This window comes from Mytilus edulis, chromosome 9 (genome assembly GCF_963676685.1).
Source record: "Mytilus edulis chromosome 9, xbMytEdul2.2, whole genome shotgun sequence".
In the NCBI taxonomy this organism is placed as follows: domain Eukaryota; kingdom Metazoa; phylum Mollusca; class Bivalvia; order Mytilida; family Mytilidae; genus Mytilus; species Mytilus edulis.
The window spans coordinates 49,652,783-49,678,619 of record NC_092352.1 but is presented as its reverse complement, the minus strand read 5'-3'; the positions used below and the strand labels follow the sequence as shown (position 1 = coordinate 49,678,619).

The 25,837-nt window shown below is 31.9% G+C and overlaps 1 protein-coding gene across 1 annotated transcript; it reads right to left on the bottom strand.

Moving 5' to 3' along the window:
* Positions 1-3,726: 3,726 nt before the first annotated feature.
* LOC139490009 (integrin beta-like protein 1) lies at positions 3,727-24,854 on the bottom strand. The gene is made up of 8 exons (XM_071276861.1): positions 24,818-24,854; positions 23,232-23,369; positions 13,125-13,271; positions 10,423-10,569; positions 7,371-7,520; positions 5,740-5,886; positions 4,332-4,469; positions 3,727-3,890 (listed from the first exon to the last, which is right to left on the bottom strand). The coding sequence occupies exons 1-8, from the start codon at positions 24,852-24,854 to the stop codon at positions 3,727-3,729; spliced, it is 1,068 nt and encodes a 355-aa protein (XP_071132962.1).
* Between the last annotated feature and the right edge of the window lie 983 nt (positions 24,855-25,837).

The window sequence follows — 25,837 nt, the reverse complement described above, 5'->3', positions numbered from 1 at the left end:
TCTTTGAAGATCTAAAGAAAAGAAAAACAATATTTCAAGTCTTACTGAGTGTGCAAGCTCCTCCTTTTTCAAAGTGGGTGTCTTGACACAAACACTTAGTTCCTGAATCATCTTTACAATACGAGTTGGCATCGGCACATGGTTCAGTATGAGCCACATTGCAACCTCCGTTTAAGTTAATTCCTGTAATTTGTAAATATAGTTAAAAACAAATAAGGTAGTTGTTACAGTTTTATCTAGAATAACAATGTTCTAACAAAGTACTAACTAATTGAACCATGATTTTTTAAACAAAATTCAAAGGGAACAGGGGTCGACAATTCATTTCTCTGTTGTATACGGTTTTATATGAATATAACATGACTTGTGTATAATTTCATCCAATGGCAAATAGGATCGGTATATTTTATAAGTCGATGTATCCGTGAATCTCATCTGTAAATAACGTTTACCATGAATCGCTTTCATCCACTATACGTCAATGATCAATATATATTTCAATCCCGCCGGAATACAAGTACTTAGATGTGTTACACAATAAAGAAATGAAGGTCATTTAGTGTTCTATTTGATTCCAAAATTTAATGAAGTCATAACAGAGTATGGAGCATTTATTTGACTTTAGTAAGTCATTGATTTGAGATAAGACTTATGGAACGTCATCATGCATTCATCATGACAAAACACTATAACATGATATGAATACTTCATCACATGATAGATAACTTCTTTATATGATGTGAATTTTTTGTTGCGTGATGTGGTTACTTCTTCACATGAAGTGAAAACAACATTTTATAGAAGAAAAGGCATAGAGGTATCCGAAAGAAAAACGAAAGGGTTTTAATAATTTTTTTGTAAGAAAAGGGAAGACTGCCTTTAGGAGCAATATCCGATGATTAGAACTCACTTATATGGCGTTCACACAGTGTCGATTATGGCTCCTGTTTGTGATCAGACAGCACCAAGACACGAACATTGAAAAAGTCGGTTCATTACTGTGTGACTGTGAGATAAAGAACAGTAAGGGAAGCGCTGTTCCGTTGCTTTGTGTGTGTGTGTGTGTGTTTTTTTTTATGGCAATGATGAAACGCCTTATTCTTTGTTTTTCTTTAATAGGAACGCGGCTTATTGTTCAAGAAATATGAAATTATAATCCAATTAAAACTTTGAATCGGTCGTTTGTCGGTGTTCAAAGTTGATTTCAGGAAGCAGTCTTAATATATTCACCTCTTGGTAGAACAAACACGAATAGTATGGATTATTCTATTAAAATTGACACATTCTATATCATTATTAAAAAATTAATATGTCTTTCTTGTCTTACTAGTTGTGCAAGTGCCTGAAGCGTCGTAATGTGTGGTTTTACACAGACACTTATCCGTTCCGGAATCATCTCTACATTCCACATCGCTTCCGCCACATTGATCTGCAGCAGTATTCGTGGTGTCGCAATTTTCATTAAAGGCAATTTCTGTAATTTGTAAATATTATATCCAAATTATCATAAAACCAAAGTATTACCATACACAGTTGTATATAGGATGTCGAAGTTCTAACAACGTTAAAATTAATTCAACTTTCAATTTTTTGGGGATAAAATGACAAATAAACCCAAGAAACATTCCATTTTCTGTATGTCATTTACAGATATATATAACTAAATGTTTTACCAAAAACAACATAAATAATCTGATTATTTTGGCAACTTTTAAAAATCGTTATCTTCAATGAATCTATTCATCCATAACCAGCATGTCTCATACATAAGATCAAAAGAAAAAATAGTTGATAACGGGATTACTTATTTCCATAATGGCATGAAATTAGTTAACACAATATGCAACATTCGGTTGGCATAACAACATTTATTGAAAATAAATTACTATTCTTTATCATAACACACTATTAAGCATTTAAATGGCATCAACCAATTATTTATTAGAAATGAATTGCAATTTGTATTATTACACAATATGCAGGATTTGGTTGAAAATATGGTGTTTTGCAATGACAGTTAGAATGTTACTGAAAAGAGGTAAATTTAATAATTCTGGTATAAATATGACTGGTAAATCAAGATTGTCATTATATGAGTGGATATTATATAGATAAGATAAATTAAAAGCAAAATGAGGTTTTAAATTTGATGCTTTGTTGTGCTTCTTTGTTAAATTTGTTTGTTGTTACAGTGATTAATATGATGACACAATATTGACTGCTGTACTTCTATGTTGGCCATTTTACCTAGTGTGTCTGTTTATTTATTCACGGATCAGTATTGTCAATATAATGGAGTTTGAAGCTACTGTCATACAAGTGAGAGGTTAAGTTAGCTAAATGTCATTAACTGTATTTGCATAAAAGTTATCAAATCTGTCTGAAGAGTTTTTTCAAAATGACTTACGTGCAGCACATGATACGTCGTTTTTTTCAAAGTAATTTGTTTGACATAAACATTTAAATGCGCCAGTGCCATCATTTCGGCATTCTGCAAGAGAGTCTGTGCAGTGGGTAGCAGGATCCCCACTTGTACATGCTAAATTCAATTCAATTTCTAGAAAAGAACATTTGTCCAAATAAAATCTCTCAGTATGTTAACTCTTAAAATTTGCATGAAGTTTTTTTTTAGACTGGTATAAAGACATTAATTGCGAATCTAAAAATACAGACGTCTTTCTCACGGCGGCCATATGATAATTAAAGTGAGGTGAAATATATTTCCGATCCTTACCGTTTACAGATTGTTTCAGCGTTTCGAAAGTAGTACTCATTGATTGAAATGAAAATATCACTACAGCTTATACATATATTTCTATTATGGTTGTGGCATGTTTTCTATTTCTTACATGAAGTGATAATTCTCTAATCACACTGCACGGAAATCGATACGTAAAAGTGATACGAAAACTGTTTTGATTTTATTGGCTTGTTCAGCATCATGAGATGGTATTACGACATTTTTATTGGCCGCTCATTAGGTCATTATTAGATTTCAAATGGTAAGATGAAATGTATTCCGTCCTAGCAAAAGCTATGATGTGATATTTCTGCAATAGCATACAAATCACTCAGACGTTTAACCTGGAAATCTTCTTTTTGTCAAATGTTATTACATTTTGTAGAGTTTAAAAAGTTTTAAAATGTCAGATGTTAAAATTTGACGCCAGAAAGTGAAGTATGAAGTCATTCTGTTATGTGCAACCCATTTTACATAGTAAGAGTGTTGACTTTGAGAGAAATTGATTAAACACTCTTGAGAATTGAATACCGTTTGATTTCAACTTTCGTTATTGAAAGTAAACAGTAATAATAAAAATAATGCTCGTTTATTATGATATTGAAATTAAACGACTCGAGCTGATATGAAGGGATATCCAATTCTTAATTGTTGTGAAAATTGAAATAAAAAATCTACTTTGTTTAGTGTGAAAACTTTCGTAACACAATCATTCATTGTAAAATTCATCGAAATCTTGATTCACTGTTTTTAAAGTGTTTTAATGTCAAACAAGATATTATATTTTTGGTTAATAATTTCTGCCACAAAATATATTTTAGAATATTACAATAGATTAAATCTTATTTGGATTATTTTTGTGATCAATGTATTTATTTTGTGGCTATTTTTTAATCGAAACTTATATTGGTAAACTTTGAGTATGTGATAAACGGAGATGAAGACATTCATGGGTAGTCAATGTTTTTTCACCACCCCTCATTGGCTCAAGTAATTATATTTCTAATCTTACTAAGTACGCAATTGCTTGATGATTCATAGTGGGTGGAGCTACACAGACATTTATCATTTCCTAAACCATCATCTCTACATTCCGTGTTGGCTACCCCACATTGATCCGAGGCCGTGCAAGGTGCATCATATACCAGTTCTGTAATATTATATAATATATGAAATAGTGATACAGTAAGTGTTGTTTCTATATTAACAAAAGGAACACAAATAGTGACAAATGAAGCACCCAAATAATATCCATTTCTCTTAAGTAAAAGTACTACTTATACGAACATTGACATTCAAGCAATATGGCATCAGAATCACATAAGCATTTTATTTAGTTGTCGTTCTAAAATAAGAAGCGAAAGATACCACAGGGATATTCAAACTCCAAAAATTATTTTTGAATACCAGTCTACTGTTGCCTATAATTACTAGTATCCACTTCATCAACTCTGGTTGATAGTTGTCTCCTTGCAATCATAAACAAACTTCTAATTTTAATACATACATGCAAAAACGTAAAGAATGGATAAGTCATTTAAGACACACCCGAGTAACTGGTAACACATAGAGGTTATATATCTAGTCTTACTGAGTACGCAGTTTGATGAAGATTCATAATGTGTGGCTTTACACAGACATTTAGTAGCTCCAGCACCATCATCTGTACATTCCGTGTCAGCTACACCACATTGATCCGAGGCAGTACAAGTTGCACCATAGACCAGTTCTGTAATTCAATAATTGCATAACACATTTTAAGATGCTAGTATTTTGGAAAACTTTCTTCTACTTCAGTGCTATCCTGAACTTATTTTACAAGTGGTGAAAATATCTTGTTTTATCGGTATTGAAAGAGAGTTTCCTTCTCTATTTCTTATATTGATTGATTAATTTGTTACTTTCGTATGTTTAATGTTGCTCTTGTTGCATACATTTTGTGCCTGAGTTTGAAAATGTAAGAGTTTAATTAATAGCAGTAATAAAAAATAAATATTTGGAATGTGTTCAAACAGCATGAATATTTCAATAATTAACTTATTCTTCTTTATTCTAATACACAGTGTGAGATATTAATTGCCAATCTGTCTCACAATTTAAGCGTTAAGCAAAGAAAAACTGAATGTAGCAATCCCGTTTAATTAAAAGCAGATTACGCAAGTCCTGTGCTAGCTCAATCCCTTTAATTTGACTGAAAAGAATTGACTTACGACTACCTGTTACAACTCGTAAGTTTCCGGTGTAATCTAGGAAAATATCTAACTTACACATTCTTATGAAACGGCAATAGTCTTTGAGTTAGACGCAAACCGACGTAAGATTATCGGACGATTTAGTTTAAACGATGCCCAGTTGATAACCTCCTGTTATTTGATTTGTTAATAAACACAGAGCTTTTTGAAACTTGTCCGATGCATTTATCTAGATGAATCTTCTTCAGGGACTATCAGATCCGAAATTTTGAAGGCCATCGAAGGCCATGGATATAAAGCAGCATAACAAAAATAACAACAAAATGTTACAGACACGAATACATCTTAAATGATGATAAAATACATTTCAAACTGGTTTAGGTTCAACCTGTTTATTAATTATTTGCATGTGAATATTTACTACATGTACGTAAATAAAAATGTGTAGTTACTAAAACATTTTTACAAAAACGGCAAAGAACGAAATGTGTTGTTTTTGTGTTTTTTTTTTTTTTACAGTAAGCAGTTTTACTTCCAATTAATTAGCTGACACGTTATCATTTAAATGTAGAAGTGATAAATTCCCACTTCAACAAAAGCACTTTCCAATAAACACGGCGTAAACAAACATTAATATTCAAGGAATGTGACATTAGAATCCATTAGACATGATCAAATAGTCGTTTTTCAACGTTTATTCAGCAACACATTAGATATATGCACCTCCTTTTAGTGCAAAAATGAAATGTATTGATTTTAAAATTGACAAAAAAATAATAAATTACACAAAAAAACATTTTTTCTTACTTGTGTGGCAAGCGCTCCCATCTGAATAGTGGGTTGTGATACACAGGCATTTATTTCCTGCACCATCATCTCTACATTCTGTTTTGGTGATACTACATTGTTCTGCGGCAGAATCAGTGCCATCACAATTTCCAGCCAAGCCAACTTCTGTTATTTGTAAACAATATTAAAACATTATACAGTTATCTATAAAACCAAATTCCTATAAATTAGCTTCATACATTCATATCTTAAAAGTAAAATAAAGGAACAAAGACAGTGTCAAATGTATCAGATTAATGACACATTATATTATCTTTGTGTCCTATATAGTTATATTCACTTACAAGGTTAGATCAAGGAACATAATTAGTCTAAATACAATAAGTATCTTTGTTGAGTCTATGATTCGTATTGATGATTATAAACAATGTCAAAATGTAATTTTTAGTGCAAATAACAAACATTACTCCAAAAGCTCAAAAATTGAGATGAGAAAATCCACAATGTTCTAGTGCAAATTGGTTTATGCAGCGACATCATATTTTATTTTCTCAACAAAATGTCCATCAATACGCGTATGTTCTTACATCTGATAGGTCTATTTAATTTTTTTCACTGACATATGTTTTCCCACGTAATACTAAACATTTTGACGAATTGAAAGTCGAAAAGTCGAAAAACTGTATATGATAGTTTTTGGATATTATTTTTTGGAAAAGAGGCAAAAGGGGGCGCCTTAAGCAAACTATTGTTATTGTAATACCGTATGAAAAAAAAAGCAAAACATTATTTGTTAAGGGATAATAAGGTAAAATATTAGGGAATATTCTAAGAAAATTGAAACAATAAAAACAATATTTAGAAATAACGGGGGTCCCATGCCAATATTCTGGGATATCTGGTGTTAAACGAGGGAAAGCTAATGTGTTTGAGGTACATTCATAAATTTCATAAAAGATGTATACATTTGACATAAATGTACCATGAGGAATCACATAAAAAGTGTGTTTAATTTAATTATGCTGTCCCAAATGTAAAGTTCATATTTGCATTTAATAGAAAATTTATTAAATGTGAAAACTTTTCCTCATAAGATAATGTGGAAGAATAGTGTAGAGAGTCGAAAATAATTAACTGTCAACAGAATTAAATGGACAATCGAAGGCATGTGTTGTATCTCAGAATTTTTCACACTCCAAAAATAATTTAAAAGTAAAATCACACAAATACTGAACTCCGAAGAAAATTCAAAAAGGAAAGTTACTAATCAAATGGCAAATCCAAAAGCTGTTATTGTTGCTTCTGGATCGTTTCATGTGGTTGGAACCCATACATTTAATGTTGTGTTTGTCTGAATATAAATCTTGAAAATAATGCTTTTGAATTTCTTAAGTGTTCGGAAGAAGTATATATAATCATGTGTTCGTTGAAAAAAAAAATCCGTCCTACATTTTGTTCACAACACTTGAGTTTTGATTAAGTAACCAGACAAAGGAGGCTTCCAGTTTTTCATGTTATGTCAATATGTCAAAGGAAATGTTGACCGTACAGTATTATCAGGAGATAATATAGATGAGGTTTGTCATTTTCTTGCATTGCATTTTATTATTATCTTTATTATCCAAATGGTGTTTTTCAAAATGTCTTACGTGCAGCACAAGTTCCACCTTTATTTTTAAAATAACTTGGTAGACATAAACACTTAAATGCACCACTGCCATCATCTCGGCATTCTGCGAGAGAGTCTTTACAGTAGGTAGCCGGATCTCCACTTGTACACCCTGAATCTAACTCAATTTCTAAAACAAACAATATATTTGTTTGTTCAAATTTCTAAGAAGCTGAAAACGATTGACCAAATAATTTTTAAGATATGAATGAAGTTGTTTTAGACTTGTATACAGACAATAGTCGTTCAAACACAGACTCTTGAACATAATGTGGTTAAATAAGGAAAACAAAAGTTTCAAAAGTTTGATAATTTACAGTTATGGCAGATTTGATTATTTGCTGTGAATGGTTTGTGTTTTTGAATTATGAACATGTCTCATGAACAATCATATTTGCTCTTTGGGCCATGACATAATTTAACAAAACAGATTTTAAAATTTACTCTGTCCTTCTAGATGTATGTAAACCGTTCACATACATGGCATTAGACGTAAAAGGCATAATGGCATGACTCACTATCAACCAAGTTTTATATTGATTTTTGTTTAGATTGTAGCAAAACGATTAGTATAACATTTACACTTTTCATATAGATGTTAAAGTTCACAAAATGTTCTATCGTTAATAAAGGATATTATCCTAAAAATGGATAATTCACAAAATGTTCTATCGTTAATTATCCATTTTTAGATGGTGACGTTCCCTTGTCACCATCTGACGGTGTTTATATATCTCAACTTGTACGATTCTCTCGTGTATGTAACAATGTTTTAGATTTTAACGAGAGAAATTTATGTATTACTGAAAAATTATTACACCAGGGTTTTCGATATCACAAACTAGTCAAAACATTTACTAAATTTTATCATCGGTATAAGGACATCATTCGTAAATACTAGTATAGCTCAACATGCAGACTTCTTATACGTTCAGGTATGTCACATCCAATTTTTTATGGAAATATTCTTTATAAAGCACAAAGGTGTCAGTATTCACCTCAAAAACTAACAAAACCTTTGAATAGACTTATTAAGAAGGGATATAGTTACGAGACTGTTGTCAGGTCATTAAAGATTGCATATTTTGGCGTTAATATTGATTCACTTATAGGGTCTTTGCATCGGAACTAAACACATTTATTCAAAAACCAGTTGTTGGCATGACACGGGTTATGTTCTTCTCATATATGTTATGATGGTATGATACTAAACCCCTAACGGGAAGGATTGTGCCTGATGTTCATATGATGAAATCATAATCTTTCAGTCAGTTTAATTGAAGTCTGGAGCTGGCATGTCAGTTAACTGCTAGTAGTCTGTTGTTATCTATGTATTATTGTCATTTTGTTTATTTTCTTTGGTTACATCTTTTGACATCAGACTCGGACTTCTCTTGAACTGAATTTTAATGTGCGTATTGTTATGCGTTTACTTTTCTACATTGGCTAGAGGTATAAGGGGAGGGTTGAGATCTCACAAACATGTTTAACCCCGCCGCATTTTTGCGCCTGTCCCAAGTCAGGAGCCTCTGGCCTTTGCTAGTCTTGTATTATTTTAATTTTGGTTTCTTGTGTACAATTTGGAAATTAGTATGGCGTTCATTATCACTGAACTAGTATATATTTGTTTAGGGGCCAGTTGAAGGACGCCTCGGGGTGCGGGAATTTCTCGCTACATTGAAGACCTGTTGGTGACCTTCTGCTGTTTCTATGGTCGGGTTGTTGTCTCTTTGGCACATTCCCCATTTCCATTCTCAATTTTATCTAGTTGTTCTAGAGTTGTTATTGATAATCAATGAATTTGACAATAACTTGCATCTTCTAGACCACTAAGACTGTATTCAACATGTTTCTGTTTTTAAGTTTAACACACAGCTTATGCATTACCATCCAAAAAAACCTTCAATACAGGAATACTGCAAAATTGAAAATGGAGAGTTATGGACTTTCCATTTTATCAAATTATAGACGAATAATCTGTAGACAGTTCAGGCCTCGTTTACCTGTTTTTGTGAAATTGCATTAACTTGAAGATGTTGATATTTTTTTAGCTTAATGAGGACAGGCAAATGGTACAGCTTTATCGATATTTTGACATTAAGTATTAAAAAAACTTGATTTAGGACGTTCATAATATTGAACCTATATTTTTCTAATCATGTGGTCTTAAATCTAAAAAAAATAGATTAATTCATTTGTCACTTCCGAAAAAAGTAAAATTACAAAAATACTCCGGAAAATTGAAAACGGAAAGTCCCTAATCAAATGGCAAAATAAAATACCCAAACTCATCAAACGGAAGAATAACAACTGTCCAACTCCTGACTTGGTAAGAAGCGTATATTTGTAATGTGTCTATAAATGAATAGTATATGTGTTTTCAGCCTTGTTTAACCTTTAGTGATTATCCAGTGGATGGTTTTGTCGTAAAGTTGTCACTTGTTTAGAAAATTGAAAACAACACGTTAAATAATTTATTGCGTCCGAAGCGCTCTTCTGGATTTACCTTCAGTTCCTTCAGTTTCTTAATAATTCCAAAATTTATAAACGGACAATGTTAAAAATACCTAAAATAAAAAACCAAATTCATCCAAAACCAATTTTGTCTGAGGGAGTTGAAACATTAGTTTCTTAATAATTTTTAATTAAATTTATAAACGGACAATTTTAGTAAAGTTTGTTAAATCATGTCAGTACCGAAGTACTGACTATTGAGCTGATAATACCCTCGGGGACTGATAGACTTAGACATGTCTGTGACTGCTATCAATTCCATCTTTATTACTAACATATCATTAACTGTATTACAACTCTAGATTTTACTGACGAGGAATGGTAACACTAGGCCACTGATTTTATTCAGCTTTCGGTGGCCTAGTGTTACCTTTCCTTTTCAGTAGAATCTAGAATTGTAACACAGTACATGATATATACATAGATATATATGCAACTTTTGTTTGATCAAATACGAAAACAGTTGTTAGGTCTTCTAACGTTGACACGTAAAATAATGTCTATACGTCTATACTTACTGCTTGCGCAAGCGGTTCCATCTCGATAGTGTGTGGTTTCACAAAGACATTTACTTCCTGCACCATCATCTCTACATTCAGTAGAGGCCACAGCACATTGATCTTCGGCAGATTCCAGACCGTCACAATCTCCATTCAAGTCAACTCCTTTAATTTGTAAATATTATTGAACACCTAATTGTTAATTAGCAAATCAATTAAATAATTCAAACACGCATTTAAAAAAAACATGAGCACACAACAATGATGAATAAACTCATTACTCGTTTCTCTGACTGTCATGTTCATTCGTATAAGTCAACTCATCATATGTTTGATTCCCCTCTCACGATGAGAACAGACGTTTAAATAACAAAAAAATAACAAAAATAACAAACTCCAAGAAAAATTTAAAATGGAAAGTCATTTATCAAATGGAAAATTTACCGCTCAAACGTATCAAACGAATAAAAAACAACTGTCGTATTTCGAATTTGGTACAAGTAATGATTGTCTCTGTTAAGGATTACATTTGCGTACGCCTAAGAAATGTGTTCGTCTACAAAAGACTCATCAATGAAGATTGAACACAAAAAAAGTTAAAATGGCAAATTAAGTACGAAATTACACAGTTAAAGAACACTCTGACGACTTAAACACTAGTTGTAAGCGGATGGTCTTAACGTAAAGTTACGGGTAGCCGAAAATAGGTGACAACTCAAATGATGAATTTTCTTTTCCAATTTTCGTACAGTAAAAGGTTCATTCGAGCCAAACTGCTTGTCTCATACACACTTATCGTGAGTGCGTTGATATTGAAATAAAATGATGGTCGTAATTTTAATGTGTGGTGGTCGTAACGTCAACTATAGTATTTAATGATGGTCGTAACAGACACAAGATGGTCTTTACATTGAAAGATGATCGTGACTCGAGTATTTAAACGAACTTTTATCTAAGTATTGTATGGTATGCAGAAAATACAACATACACACTTCTGGTGTATTCCAAACGCCCATCATTAAGAAGTAACAGTGATAACTGATCAACTCGCAGTAAGCCAAATAGTATGTTAGTGTTCTGTATGTATATATTTTCTACTGTACGTTCAGCCATACAATGGTTCAATACACGTGTGTTCCCTCATACTTGTTTTTAGATTATTTTCCCATTTATCACTTTTTAATTTCTGCAATCTTTTCGACAGATGATAAAATGAACGTTCAATTGTCAACAATCATCTTTAACTTTTAATCCATTATTGCAGGTTCTTATAAATTCTTGGCCTTAAAATATTCTGCTTTTGACCGTTCAAGATTAAGGCAAATCCAGAAATGTGCTTTGGACTCAGTTGTTAACGTGTTGTTTTGGTTTTTTATCGATTGCATGACGATCACATATTGCGTTCTATTATTGATATTAGTTCTAAGGCCACACCAATTTGATTCCTTGTTCGACGGACCCGCCCGCACCTATTTTTTTCAAAACAGAATATTTTTATTTTTTTTATATTCCCGTTTTCCGCATCCGGAAATGTAATCATGTCCATTTCCCGCACCGTTTTTTTTTGTTGTTAATATTATAAAAAGATATCAACATTAATTTTGTTTTTAAAATCACAGTCTAACCTGTATATAACGATTTTAAACATAAAAGCACCACACCACACTGTGTAAATATCTGTGAGAATATTTGTTTTAGCATGAAACCTATTTATCTTGAACATGTTGATATTTTTTTAGCTTAATGAGGACAGGCAAATGGTACAGTTTTATCGATATTTTGACAGTAAGTATTAAAAAAACTTGATTTAGGACGTTCATAATATTGAACCTATATTTTTCTAATCATGTGGTCTTAAATCTAAAAAAAATAGATTAATTCATTTGTCACTTCCGAAAAAAGTAAAATTACAAAAATACTCCGGAAAATTGAAAACGGAAAGTCCCTAATCAAATGGCAAAATAAAATACCCAAACTCATCAAACGGAAGAATAACAACTGTCCAACTCCTGACTTGGTAAGAAGCGTATATTTGTAATGTGTCTATAAATGAATAGTATATGTGTTTTCAGCCTTGTTTAACCTTTAGTGATTATCCAGTGGATGGTTTTGTCGTAAAGTTGTCACTAGTTTAGAAAATTGAAAACAACACGTTAAATAATTTATTGCGTCCGAAGCGCTCTTCTGGATTTACCTTCAGTTCCTTCAGTTTCTTAATAATTCCAAAATTTATAAACGGACAATGTTAAAAATACCTAAAATAAAAAACCAAATTCATCCAAAACCAATTTTGTCTGAGGGAGTTGAAACATTAGTTTCTTAATAATTTTTAATTAAATTTATAAACGGACAATTTTAGTAAAGTTTGTTAAATCATGTCAGTACCGAAGTACTGACTACTGAGCTGATGATACCCTCGGGGACGGATAGACTTAGACATGTCTGTGACTGCTATCAATTCCATCTTTATTACTAACATATCATTAACTGTATTACAACTCTAGATTTTACTGACGAGGAATGGTAACACTAGGCCACTGATTTTATTCAGCTTTCGGTGGCCTAGTGTTACCTTTCCTTTTTAGTAGAATCTAGAATTGTAACACAGTACATGATATATACATAGATATATATGCAACTTTTGTTTGATCAAATACGAAAACAGTTGTTAGGTCTTCTAACGTTGACACGTAAAATAATGTCTATACGTCTATACTTACTGCTTGCGCAAGCGGTTCCATCTTGATAGTGTGTGGTTTCACAAAGACATTTACTTCCTGCACCATCATCTCTACATTCAGTAGAGGCCACAGCACATTGATCTTCGGCAGATTCCAGACCGTCACAATCTCCATTCAAGTCAACTCCTTTAATTTGTAAATATTATTGAACACCTAATTGTTAATTAGTAAATCAATTAAATAATTCAAACACGCATTTAAAAAAAAAATAACAAACTCCAAGAAAAATTTAAAATGGAAAGTCATTTATCAAATGGAAAATTTACCGCTCAAACGTATCAAACGAATAAAAAAAAAACTGTCGTATTTCGAATTTGGTACAAGTAATGATTGTCTCTGTTAAGGATTACATTTGCGTACGCCTAAGAAATGTGTTCGTCTACAAAAGACTCATCAATGAAGATTGAACACAAAAAAAAGTTAAAATGGCAAATTAAGTACGAAATTACACAGTTAAAGAACACTCTGACGACTTAAACACTAGTAGTAAGCGGATGGCCTTAACGTAAAGTTACGGGTAGCCGAAAATAGGTGACAATTCAAGTGATGAATTTTCTTTTCCAATTTTCGTGCAGTAAAAGGTTCATTCGAGCCAAACTGCTTGTCTCATACACACTTATCGTGAGTGCGTTGATATTGAAATAAAATGATGGTCGTAATTTTAATGTGTGGTGGTCGTAACGTCAACTATAGTATTTAATGATGGTCGTAACAGACACAAGATGGTCATTACATTGAAAGATGATCGTGACTCGAGTATTTAAACGAACTTTTATCTAAGTATTGTATGGTATGCAGAAATTACAACATACACACTTCTGGTGTATTCCAAACGCCCATCATTAAGAAGTAACAGTGATAACTGATCAACTCGCAGTAAGCCAAATAGTATGTTAGTGTTCTGTATGTATATATTTTCTACTGTACGTTCAGCCATACAATGGTTCAATACACGTGTGTTCCCTCATATTTGCTTTTAGATTATTTTCCCATTTATCACTTTTTAATTTCTGCAATCTTGTCGGCAGATGATAAAATGAACGTTCAATTGTCAACAATCATCTTTAACTTTTAATCCATCATTGCAGGTTCTTATAAATTCTTGGCCTTAAAATATTCTGCTTTTGACCGTTCAAGATTAAGGCAAATCCAGAAATGTGCTTTGGACTCAGTTGTTAACGTGTTGTTTTGGTTTTTTATCGATTGCATGACGATCACATATTGCGTTCTATTATTGATATTAGTTCTAAGGCCACACCAATTTGATTCCTTGTTCGACGGACCCGCCCGCACCTATTTTTTTCAAAACAGAATATTTTTATTTTTTTTATATTCCCGTTTTCCGCATCCGGAAATGTAATCATGTCCATTTCCCGCACCGTTTTTTTTTGTAAATATTATAAAAAGATATCAACATTAATTTTGTTTTTAAAATCACAGTCTAACCTGTATATAACGATTTTAAACATAAAAGCACCACACCACACTGTGTAAATATCTGTGAGAATATTTGTTTTAGCATGAAACCTATTTATCAAAAGTGAGAGTGCTCCGATTTAAATTTATAACAGCGGGAATACCTTTAAAGAACAAAAAATTGGTTTCTTTCCCCCTTACTTATATTCCCTATCAAAAAATGTTCGTTGTTAGAATAAAGTACAAAGAACTTCTGAAGGATTTGCCTTCAACTGCAATTATATTGTATGCTGGCGAAACAAACTATCCATAGCCGCTGCATGTTTATGCAACCTGTCCTGATTGATTCAGGGGCCTGTCGTTCAGCAGTTATCATTTGTTGATGTGGTTCATTGGTATTTTCCGGTTCGGATATATAAATTAGATCGTTGGTTTTCCTGTTCGAATTGTGTACGCTAATAATTTTGGGGTCCTTTTTAGCTTGCTGTTTGGTCTGTATCAAAGCCCTGTGTAAAAGCCCGTACTTTGACCTGTGTTTGTTATTATCAGGTTGAGAACAACCCTCCCTCAGACAAGGGGTCATTTTACTGATGTAGAAAAGAAAATAGAAATACCAAGGATTTGTATAGTTCTTCTATACAAAACCTTTGAAAACTTAGAATTTTGTACTCAAAAAGAGGAAAGTTACATCATATGTTAAACAACTTTTTCTAAAAGAGGGGTCCACTTATTTTGAATAATATTGAACTGTTAAAGTAAATGTGTTAACATGGTTAAAGTCCAGGAATATTACAAAAGTTCTTGGACATGTTTTGACCATTTAATACCAGATAGATATATAGTTCTTTGAGAAAATATGAGCCCTTTTGTACAAACAAACATATTATATTTTTATATACTGATCCTTCATAAAACATGTAAAAGGGATATTTATAACATTAAGGGGTTGCCCCAAAACTGATTATGACTTGGATTGAGAATTGTCTCATTGTCAGTTACACATACATAGACCAGATTTAATTATTTCTTGGTGAACAGGGAAAAAATAATTCAGAAATTAAGTACAAGTGATAAATCAAGTTTTAATATTGTCAAAACCTACTATTTTATGTTTACAAAAAAAAAAATTATAATCGTTCGCCTTTACTTTTCAAGCTTCGCCTCAAAAATTTTCAAACTAAATATTTTTTTATTAAAATTTTCAAATCGCTCGCTCGCCCCACATTTTGGAGTCCAAAAATCCATAGAACAAGAAATTAAATTGGTGTGGCCTAAGTATTGGTACGGGATCAGGAGGAATACCAAATCCATGGTGTCACAATGGACGTTGTGTTAGTCCCGAAAGTAGAATGTTTTTGATATCTATTCTACCCTGTCAAACGCTTTTTACACTGAATTTAAGAGTAAGATTAATTATAAGTAGCTTGTAGCTAGGATAATGTTAAAAGGTAGTCTAAGAACTTAATGCACAGCGGCATTTATGACATACATATGCAGGTTAAAAATAATGATTATGTTATATGTTTATAATGTATGAATAAGACAATAACAATCAAAACCAAGGATTCACAAAAACAAAAAAAGACTCACAAAACCAAAGGACATTTACATCAACAGTTATAAATAATAATTAAGAAACAACACGAACTGCACTAAAAACCGGGAGTGAAATCAGGTGCCCCAAAAGGGTAAGCATTTCCTGCACCGTATACGGCATCCGTCGTGTTATTTCTTTGTTCAGTTCGGTAATGATGGAAGGTAATTATGACTGAGGAAGAATATCAGATATAATTTCTGACACACTTTTGTCATAATGGCCAATCAGCTCATGATGGCGACCGTAAAATTTCTTGAGTGATGTCCTGAATTTGATTGATTCATAGCCCTGTCTTAGCAACTGTTGAGAAAGCAGTATTCCTCGTTCAACAAAATCAACGTACAATGAACTCGTCATAGATACGAGGATTAAAATTTCATATTTACGTTAGACGCGCGTTTCATCTACAAAAGACTCATCAGTGACGCTCGAATCAAAAAAAATTTAAAAGGCCAAATAAAGTACGAAGTTGAAGAGCATTGAGGACCAAACATTCCTAAAAGTTTTGCCAAATACAGCTAAGGTAACCTATTCGTGAGGTAGAAAAGCCTTAGTATTTCAAAAATTCAAAGTTTTGTTAACAGTTAATTTAAGATTATGAACATATGAATGTATTGGGCTTTACAAGACCAGCACGCTGAGTTGGTGTATAAAATTCTACCTTTAAATATTATCCTGGTTCCATGCTACTCATACATGTATTTGATTTATTTATTAAATTCAGTGTGTATAGCTGATAGCAGTGTAAAATAGATATCAACAACCTCCTACGTTAGAGGCTTACACAACGTTTACTGCTACCCCATGGATTCAGTATTCCAACCCATTCCAAAAAAAACATCGCTCAAAACTTCGATGGACCTCCTACTGCACCCATCAGTAATAAACGTTTTGATTTCATTCAACAAATTAATTTATGGACCTGCATGTGCATGTTGATTAAAAACGGCTATAATATTAATCATCTGTGTTATTTGCTCTATAGGATGTTTGTATGATTTCAACGGAAGCAATTTGGCACGGAACTAATAGGTGTATTAGGGATATGCCATAACTGCGATTAATAATCATACCTGAACTTCGTCATTGTACAGGGAATAACTGTGCACCTTTTAAATCTACAATTTAAAATTGATTCTTTTAGTCGGTAAAGCATTAGTTAAAAATCTCAATAAGCTAAACATATTGATCGGTTATGGAGGTCGTTTTCGGTAGAGCATTAGTTAAAAATCTCAATAAGCTAAACATATTGATAGGTTATGGAGGTCGTTTTCGAAAACGACCTCCATAACCTATCAATATGTTTAGCTTATTGAAATTTTTAACTAATGCTCTACCGACTAAAAGAATCAATTTTAAAGTGTAGATTTTCAACTAAGGACATCCTCAAATAGATTTGAAAAATGTAGGTTTTTTTCAATAGAATGATGCAAAATGTAAAAAACAAAAATAAGCATACTTATTTTTTATTATTTGATGTTCAATTTGTTAAAAACGCATTATTTTAAATCATTTATTTTGCAGTTTAAATGATTTGATACATTTCGTGCTTTTTGTTATCCTAAATTAGAACGATCATCATCAGAGCTGTGTGTATTGCTTTAAACTGAATTCTCCTTTTTTCAGAAACTTTTTTTTGTTATTGAGTTTAACCGCTTACAACTATTATCCTCTTGGTTTATTATAAATATTATCTTTTGAAAATCAGTGGCTGTTCATTTCATTTGTTTATAATAAGTTTCGTTTGATTCGTTCAGCTTTTCTTCCGTTTTGCACTATGTATGTACCCCTCTTTTCACCACTTTGAGTTTTTATTGTTTGGTGAAAATTTTTAAATTTTGGAAATTTTTGGAATCTTGATATTTCAAAACTTTGGTCAATATTCCAAAAAGGTGAATTTTGAATTGATTAGTTTGGTAAGATCGAAATTGCTTTATTATACGCTGTTTCTAAAAACAACTTCATAAATATATCATATAATATATTTATGTAATAAAAGACACGTTTAAACTCTTGACTTGCCTTATCCAGAATAATTCAATATCAAAGAGTTACGACCATCACAAATTCACTTACGACTATCTTCAATATGTTTGTTGTTTTAGTTACGACCATCATGCTCGAATTTTTGAATGCCTATTTCACGAAAAATCGAATAATTGTATGTATCAAATTTCATTTCGATACCAGTATGTATGAGACAAGTAGCGTGGCTCAAATAAATCTTTTCTGCACGAACATCGGAAAAGAAAAACTTTCCTCCAGATTTGTCTTCCATTCTAGGCTAACCGTAACTTTGCGTTGCGACCATCCGCTTACCACCAGTGTTAAAGGAAAAGAATACTCGGTACCTTTATTCGTGTCCTTCAGTTATGAATTACATTAACTAATTTTAGCTTTCATCGAATAAACGTCAACGAATAATAATATCATATAAATTGAAACTCATGTGCAAGTAGTTGTACTTAGATTTGTCATAAAAACATCGTCAAGAATAATCATTTATGGCTCCATTTGATAACGATATATGTTGAAATCTATAATATGATATGAAGCATTAGTTTAGTCTCGAAAAGGCATGTATTATAAAAAAAAACATATATATTTCGTATTGGCAATAGTAAACAGACTCGCTATAGTAAAATATGTTTTTCTTTCAAAGTGGTAAAATGAAATTATTTTCATTCTTTTTGGGTTGTTGTCTTCTTTACGTGCACCCAACATCTTAGTTTGTGTGATTTAACTAGGGTCTTTAACAAGATGGGTAGTAAATTTATTCAAGTGGATTCATATGAAAAAATCTGAAAATGTGGAGGTTTTTAAACAGCCAGCCACGCCATAATATTACTTATGATGTCGTAGAACTCTGTTGTATTCGTGAATATATATCATCAAAGTTTGCTTTATACCTGCTTTTGTTTATTCTTTTCTAATTCAAAGAATAAGTATTACCCTTAAAGTTTTTTTTACTGATGTAAGAATTAGGAATGCAAATGAATTTCTTCACAAGTTTTTGTCGTTTGAAAAAAAAAAAAACGCTATAAGAGATATATATTTACAGCGACATCTTATATTAATCTGCACATACACTCGCTTATTCTCTCAAGAAACAGTTTCGAAAAAAAAACCAGTCAATCAATGCACAATTATTTTATTACATCAGGGAGGACTATTTTTATTTCGTTTACATGTTAAGTAAACAATATGTTACAGAAACTGTAATTCATAATGAATCAACAATAAAAGAAATCAGTTGTGTTAATGAAACGGCTGAAACGGCTGAAATGAAATATACTGATATTTAGATTCTTCTTCGATTATTTGCATCAGAAATAAACATATCTATTCTTAAACCAGTTGTTAGCATGACACGGGCTATGTTCTTCTCATATACATGGATTTTTATGACGGTATGACACTTAACCTCTAACGGGATGGATTGCCTTTGATTTTCATATGATGAAAACATATTATTTCAATAATTTTAATTTATGTCAGCTGGGGTTGGCATTTCAGTAACTGATAAGTTAAGTTATCGGAAGAAGTATAGATAATCATGTGTTCGTTGAAATAAAATCCGTCCTACATTTTGTTCACAACACTTGAGTTTTGTTCAAGTAACCAGATAAAGAAGGCTTCCAGTTTTTCATGTTATGTCAAAGGAAAAGGGAAGCGCAACAGCTCTCCCTTTCACTTTTGACCGTACAGTATTATCAGGAGATAATATAGATGAGGTTTGTCATTTTCTGGCATTGCATTTTATTATTATCTTACGTATCCAAATAGTATTTTTCAATAATTTTAATTGATGTCAGCTGGGGTTGACATTTCAGTAACTGATAGCATTTTTCATAGTTTCTTCTGTTACCTATTTTAACATCGGACTCGGACGTCTTTTAAACTGCGTTTTACTGTGCATATTGCTAGGTGGTTTGTTTCTACATTGACATGAGGTAAAGGGGAGGATTGAGATCTCACAAAACATGTTTGACCCCGCAGCATTTTTGCACCTGTCCAAAGTTAGGAGCATCTGACCTTTGTTAGTCTTGTATAATTCTTACCTCTAGTTCATTTATATGTTTTGGAGTTTAGTATGGCGTCCATTTTCACAGAACAAGTAAATATTTATGTTTAGAGGCCAGTATGGGATTAGATTGATTGATTGATTGATTGTTGGTATATTACCGCCAAGTGTTAGTGCCATGTTTGGGCTAATTTGTGGCGATCAGTTTTGTATAGGTAGAGGAAGCCGGAGTGCCCGGAGAATACCACAGACCTTTGATAAGAAAACTGACAGTTCTAGTGAATTAAGATAGGAGTATAGTTCACCCGCACGAGCGGTGTTCAAGCTCACAACCTCAGTATTGACTGGCTCGTGTTTAAGGTAGAAGAACTACTTAGACCACTTGACCACCGAGGCCCCGTTATGAATGAGAGCAATAAAGAGTAAAACTTGATGAAATAAGGAAAACTCCTTTAAAAATACTACATAATATGTCATAACCAAAATTAAACAATCGTATTTGTTTTTATAATTAACGTTTTCTATGACCAACGGCTGTAGGTTTTTTTAAACATGTACACAGAGACCAGTATATAAACAAAACTGTAATTACGACATAATTTAAAGATTTGCTATGTTTTTGGGACTGTTGTCAATATGTATATCCACAAGCATGGCATTGTCATCGTCCGAATAATGGAAATATATATTCATGAATTATTTGTTGTAAAAATCTTCTGACGGCCATCTTTTTTAAACATGAAAATTAGAAATTAGTATGTCCACTATTTGGAAATACACCCTGTGGCATACATTTTGATTAATATGAGCAAGAATATTAAATATGTAATAATATATAACCATGTATTATTTCTTCAGCCAAAAGCCGCCACTTCAGCCAAAAACAAGGGACAGTAGAGTTTGTATTGTTAAATATATATTTGATTAGAACAGACAAATTTGACATGGATGTATTATGATATTTCACGTTAAGTTTGTCCTCAAAATGAAACCAGTTCTTACTTCGAATATGATGTAACAAATGTTTTTATATAACTAGAATTGACAGTTGTAAGTTATTCAAACTAGTTATATATCGTTGTATATAATTTTTTGAAAATCCCATACAAAACAAAACATATAATATTTTCTATTAGATTTCTATAATAACTTTTGCACAATTCACTTTGAAACGTGTATGAATTAGTTTAAAAATTCATGAAAACTTAATTTAGTCCATTGCTTCTATTGAAATTTGAGGTAAGTCTATTGAGTTATTTTATAATTTTTTAAAAACAAAAAACTACTATGTAATTAACTATAATAATTCCTTGTTTAAGTAATGCACCTGACTATATTTGTGTTTTCAGCCGAGTATTATTTTCACTGGTGATCCAATGGATAGATCTGTCGTTGAGTTGTCTCTTGTTCGGACTATAAAGTGCCTAAAAAATCAACCTAACGATGTTCGAGTAGATCTGATTCGTAACTTCCTCCCCGATCGGAACTGGAACCTGTACTTTTCATTTCTAATTTGTACGACAACACCGCCTAGCATGGTGTAAACACATGATCCACCCCTTTAACTATAATAGCTTATGAAAATTAGCTTTCGTCTCGTATTAATTAAACAAGGATATCTGATACAATACACGAACTATTCTTATTATATATATATATATTATATATTAAATACATCATGTACGAGCAAATACAAAAATATGCTTGGTATTTTATAAATGATACGAACTTTGTTAGCGGTTACATCAAATATCTATATTTCTAGTCTTACGTGTTTGACAAGCAGTCCCATCTGAATAGTGGGTGATAATACATAGACATTTATGTCCTGCACCATCGTCCCTACATTGTGTGTCAACTACATTACATTGATCTGTGGCAGATTCCGCAACGTCACAGTCTCCATTCAAGTCAACTTCTGTAGTTTGTAAATGAAATTAAAAACGACAATTGTATCTTATATAAATATGGCCAACAGTAGTATATAAGTGTTAAAAAGCCATGAATCGATTCAGAGAAAACAAATTCGTGACACAAACTAAAACTAAGAGAAACACATTAATTATAAGGTGGATTATAGAGGAATACAAAGGAACAACAGGAACATTCATAGCGACAAAAATAAACGTCAAAGTACATAGGAACAAACTAATTGATAACAAATGACATAGTCTTGTGGCTACCCAAGACCCCCCCCCCCCCCCCCCCCCCCCCCCCCCGCTGTTATGGCATTGTTAAAATAAATCGATAAAATGACAACACGGTTCGTTACAGAAATATATACGTCTGCATGTAAAACAAATTTCGTTGAAGAGAAGTCTAAATACAGCACAAACAACGTTTTCAAAAAGTCCACGAAAATGAAAAGTATATTTTAACGATTGCCAAAATAAATTGATTACGAGAAGTAACAAATGGATCTTTTTATTAATATAATATCAAACAGAAAACAAAAAACTTGCGGCAAGACGATATACCGCGAACATAGGATGTTAAAATATATCACAACATATGTATGTTGTGATGTATCTATCTATATATGTTGTGTACAAGATTTAAGTTTGTACAAATTATGATTTGTATAGAGTGTTTGTACACGTTATAAGTTTTTTAACAACTGCCCTTTTGCAACAAGTGATAAACGTTTATCATGTAAAATGTTTCATTTTAATGTCTAAAATTCAAATTAATATAATTCAACTTAACATTTCGTGCTATTCATTGTCCTAAAACTGCAAATGAGGATATATGAATGGTTTAAATTCTAGTTTTATTTGTTCCCCTTTACCAAAAAATTTCCATAAAAAGTATTTTTGTGTTCTAATAATCTTTTTTGTATCAATGCTCATTATTAGACTGTTTCATGTAGTTGTAGAAATATGACAGAAATATGTGAAACAAAAGACTGTGTGCTTGTATCTTCCATGTGTGCTAGCGGTTCATAAAATACTGATAACTTGTACAAAAAATCTGTACAAATTATAATGTGTACAACATTTAAATTTTTACACAACATATTTATATATATAAGGTTACTAACAACGCTTACTTTCAGTACATGCGGTATTACCAGCATTTCTAAAATAATTGGTGCCACATATACATGTTTTAGGGATCTCTGTGCCACATATATGAGTTGCATCTGGACATTCTGAATCGTCTGCACAATTTTCACTGTAAGCTGCTCCTGAAAAAAATATATATCATCATATTAAATTTGAAAATCGTTCTTAATCAGTTGTGAAAAAAAAATCACATAGCTACCTAATTCTATCGATCATGAAATATCTAATTTATAAATTCATTAATATAAAAAAAAACAAATGTATTCAATCTCAAATTCACATGGTATGTTTAAAAAAAAATATTAGTATTTGAATTACAGTGACGATTGACAATCTTATTTAACAAAAGTTTGAGTAAAATAACCAACAAAACAATAGCCAGAAAATGTTCGTACGGCGATAGTTTTTTTCTAGATACACGCATTCAATGGTCAACTGTTGGACCAAAAATCACACGTAGATGCAATTTTTAAATTATCAATCAACAAAAATATTTAGTGAAAAATGCTTTTCAGTTTTAATTGCATATTTTTTCATTCCAAAAGATCACAGTTGTTTGTGTCACAAAAACATGAGTCGAAATCACAGTTCGAACAACGAGAAGGTAAGAACATGTTCTTTTCACTGTTACATTTATCAGAGTGTGGTTACTTGATTGCTGTATTGATAAAGGAGTAGGTCCGGTAAGGACCGATTTTGGCCTCAAATTTCAGGTTCATCTAACCAAATATTTTGACCACTTTTTAAACACTTAAGTGACTATTTCATTTGAATCAATTAGTTTATGTGAAAGATTTTAACTGATTAAGTCATTAAAAACCATCTAATTCAAGCTCAAATATGAAAAATCTACCAAATATGCCGAAAAATGTCACTTTTCAGATGGTTTTTGTCAAAAATGAAAGTGGCCGCATCCGTGTTCATCCTCAACCTTTATATATGTTATGTATTATCATAAAATACAACTTGTATTGCAATATTAAGGATGAACACGAATGCGGCCACTTTCGTTTTACACGAAAACCGTCTAAAATTTAACTAAAATGCTAGAATTGTGAAGATTTCAGTAATTAAGCATGACTTTATGGTGCTGGTACCCGATATATGTGCATTGTATTGTCAAAAACAGCCCATATGTATGTAGCAGAGGCATTTTACTGTCCAATAAATAACCTAAAGTTTATATTTTAACAATTTTGTAAAACTGCTATATTTTGGGGTCAAAAAGGGGTCTTACTGGACCTACTCCTTTGAAAAATGAGGTTGCAAATGTTTTTGTCAATCTTATTTTCAATCATAATTATGTTAAGAAACTAATCTGGTGTATTGAAAGTCTTATCCAACTGTACTGATTCAAGAAGAAAAAAACTGATAGATAACAAACATGTTATAAATGACCAACAGTAGAAGAAAAATCATGACGTTTACTTAAAAGAGAAAAGGTAAAGGTACATTCTGTGGACATCAAGTAATTTCTATATAAACTATTTTCTCAAGAAAAGAATATAGAAACGACGGATAGATTCATTTACGTCACGAATTATATGTTGTATAAATAATTGAAACATACCTTCAACACTTAAGGTTGAATAAATAACAAACACCATCCATATTCCAAAAAAACGAGCTAAGTGGCCCTGTAAGAAAAAGTTATGATAAACGAAGTTGCGTTTCTAAAGTCCGTCAGTAATAACCGGTTTATCAAAGGACATGTTGAAACCAGGCAGCTATGACATTAAACCTCAAGTTCCTCGCTCATTCGAACAAACACATTTAGGATTGTCGGAACTTTATGGAGACATCCTAGACAGGAATTGATTCAAACTTGTCGCTTGTTTGCTAGACATAAGGGTAGACTAATTAAGTTATTAAACTATTTAACATATTCTTACCATATCATTCAATCTATATATGTATATATATATATATATATAACTCGTCTAAACATCAACCCAACAATGTTAGATCTGTAAATTTGCTTTCGCAAATCGGGTACCAGCACCATAAAGTCATGCTTAATTACTGAAATCTTCACAATTCTAGCATTTTAGTTAAATTTTAGACGGTTTTCGTGTAAAACGAAAGTGGCCGCATTCGTGTTCATCCTTAATATTGCAATACAAGTTGTATTTTATGATAATACATAACATATATATATATATATATATATGTGTAGGACTCAGATCTATGGTGGGTTTCAAATATATGGCAAATTCCTAATCTATGGTAAATGTGACGTCATGCCATCCCAGATCTATGGTAATTCATTTAAAACCTATTCTATGGCAAGTTTTGTAATATCTTAATTTATGGCGGATTTATATTGTTTCAAAATCTATGGCAAATATTGTGCAAACGGACAACAATGCAGTACATTTTCGACCTATGAGTTGTCTATAGCTAGTGGAAATATACAACAAAGGGAGCATGTCTATTAATATTTGTGAAATAAACATTCCAAAATAGTCAACCCCAAAAAAATCCTAAATGATTAATTCATATACCTTAATACATACTTCAAGATTAAAATGATGTGGTCTGTAAAAAAAAACATCTTTGCATGGTACCTGTTTTGTCTATTTTTCTTACC

Bases quoted from the DNA above. Each gene is read 5' to 3' on its own strand.
- LOC139490009 (XM_071276861.1), bottom strand. From the start codon at position 24,854: ATGGTGTTTGTTATTTATTCAACCTTAAGTGTTGAAG. The intron at 13,272-23,231 runs GTAAGCGTTGTT...TACAAATTAAAG, and splicing joins TAATACCGCATGTACTGAAA to GAGTTGACTTGAATGGAGAT. The intron at 3,891-4,331 runs GTAAGACTAGAT...ATAATATTACAG, and splicing joins TTCATCAAACTGCGTACTCA to AACTGGTATATGATGCACCT.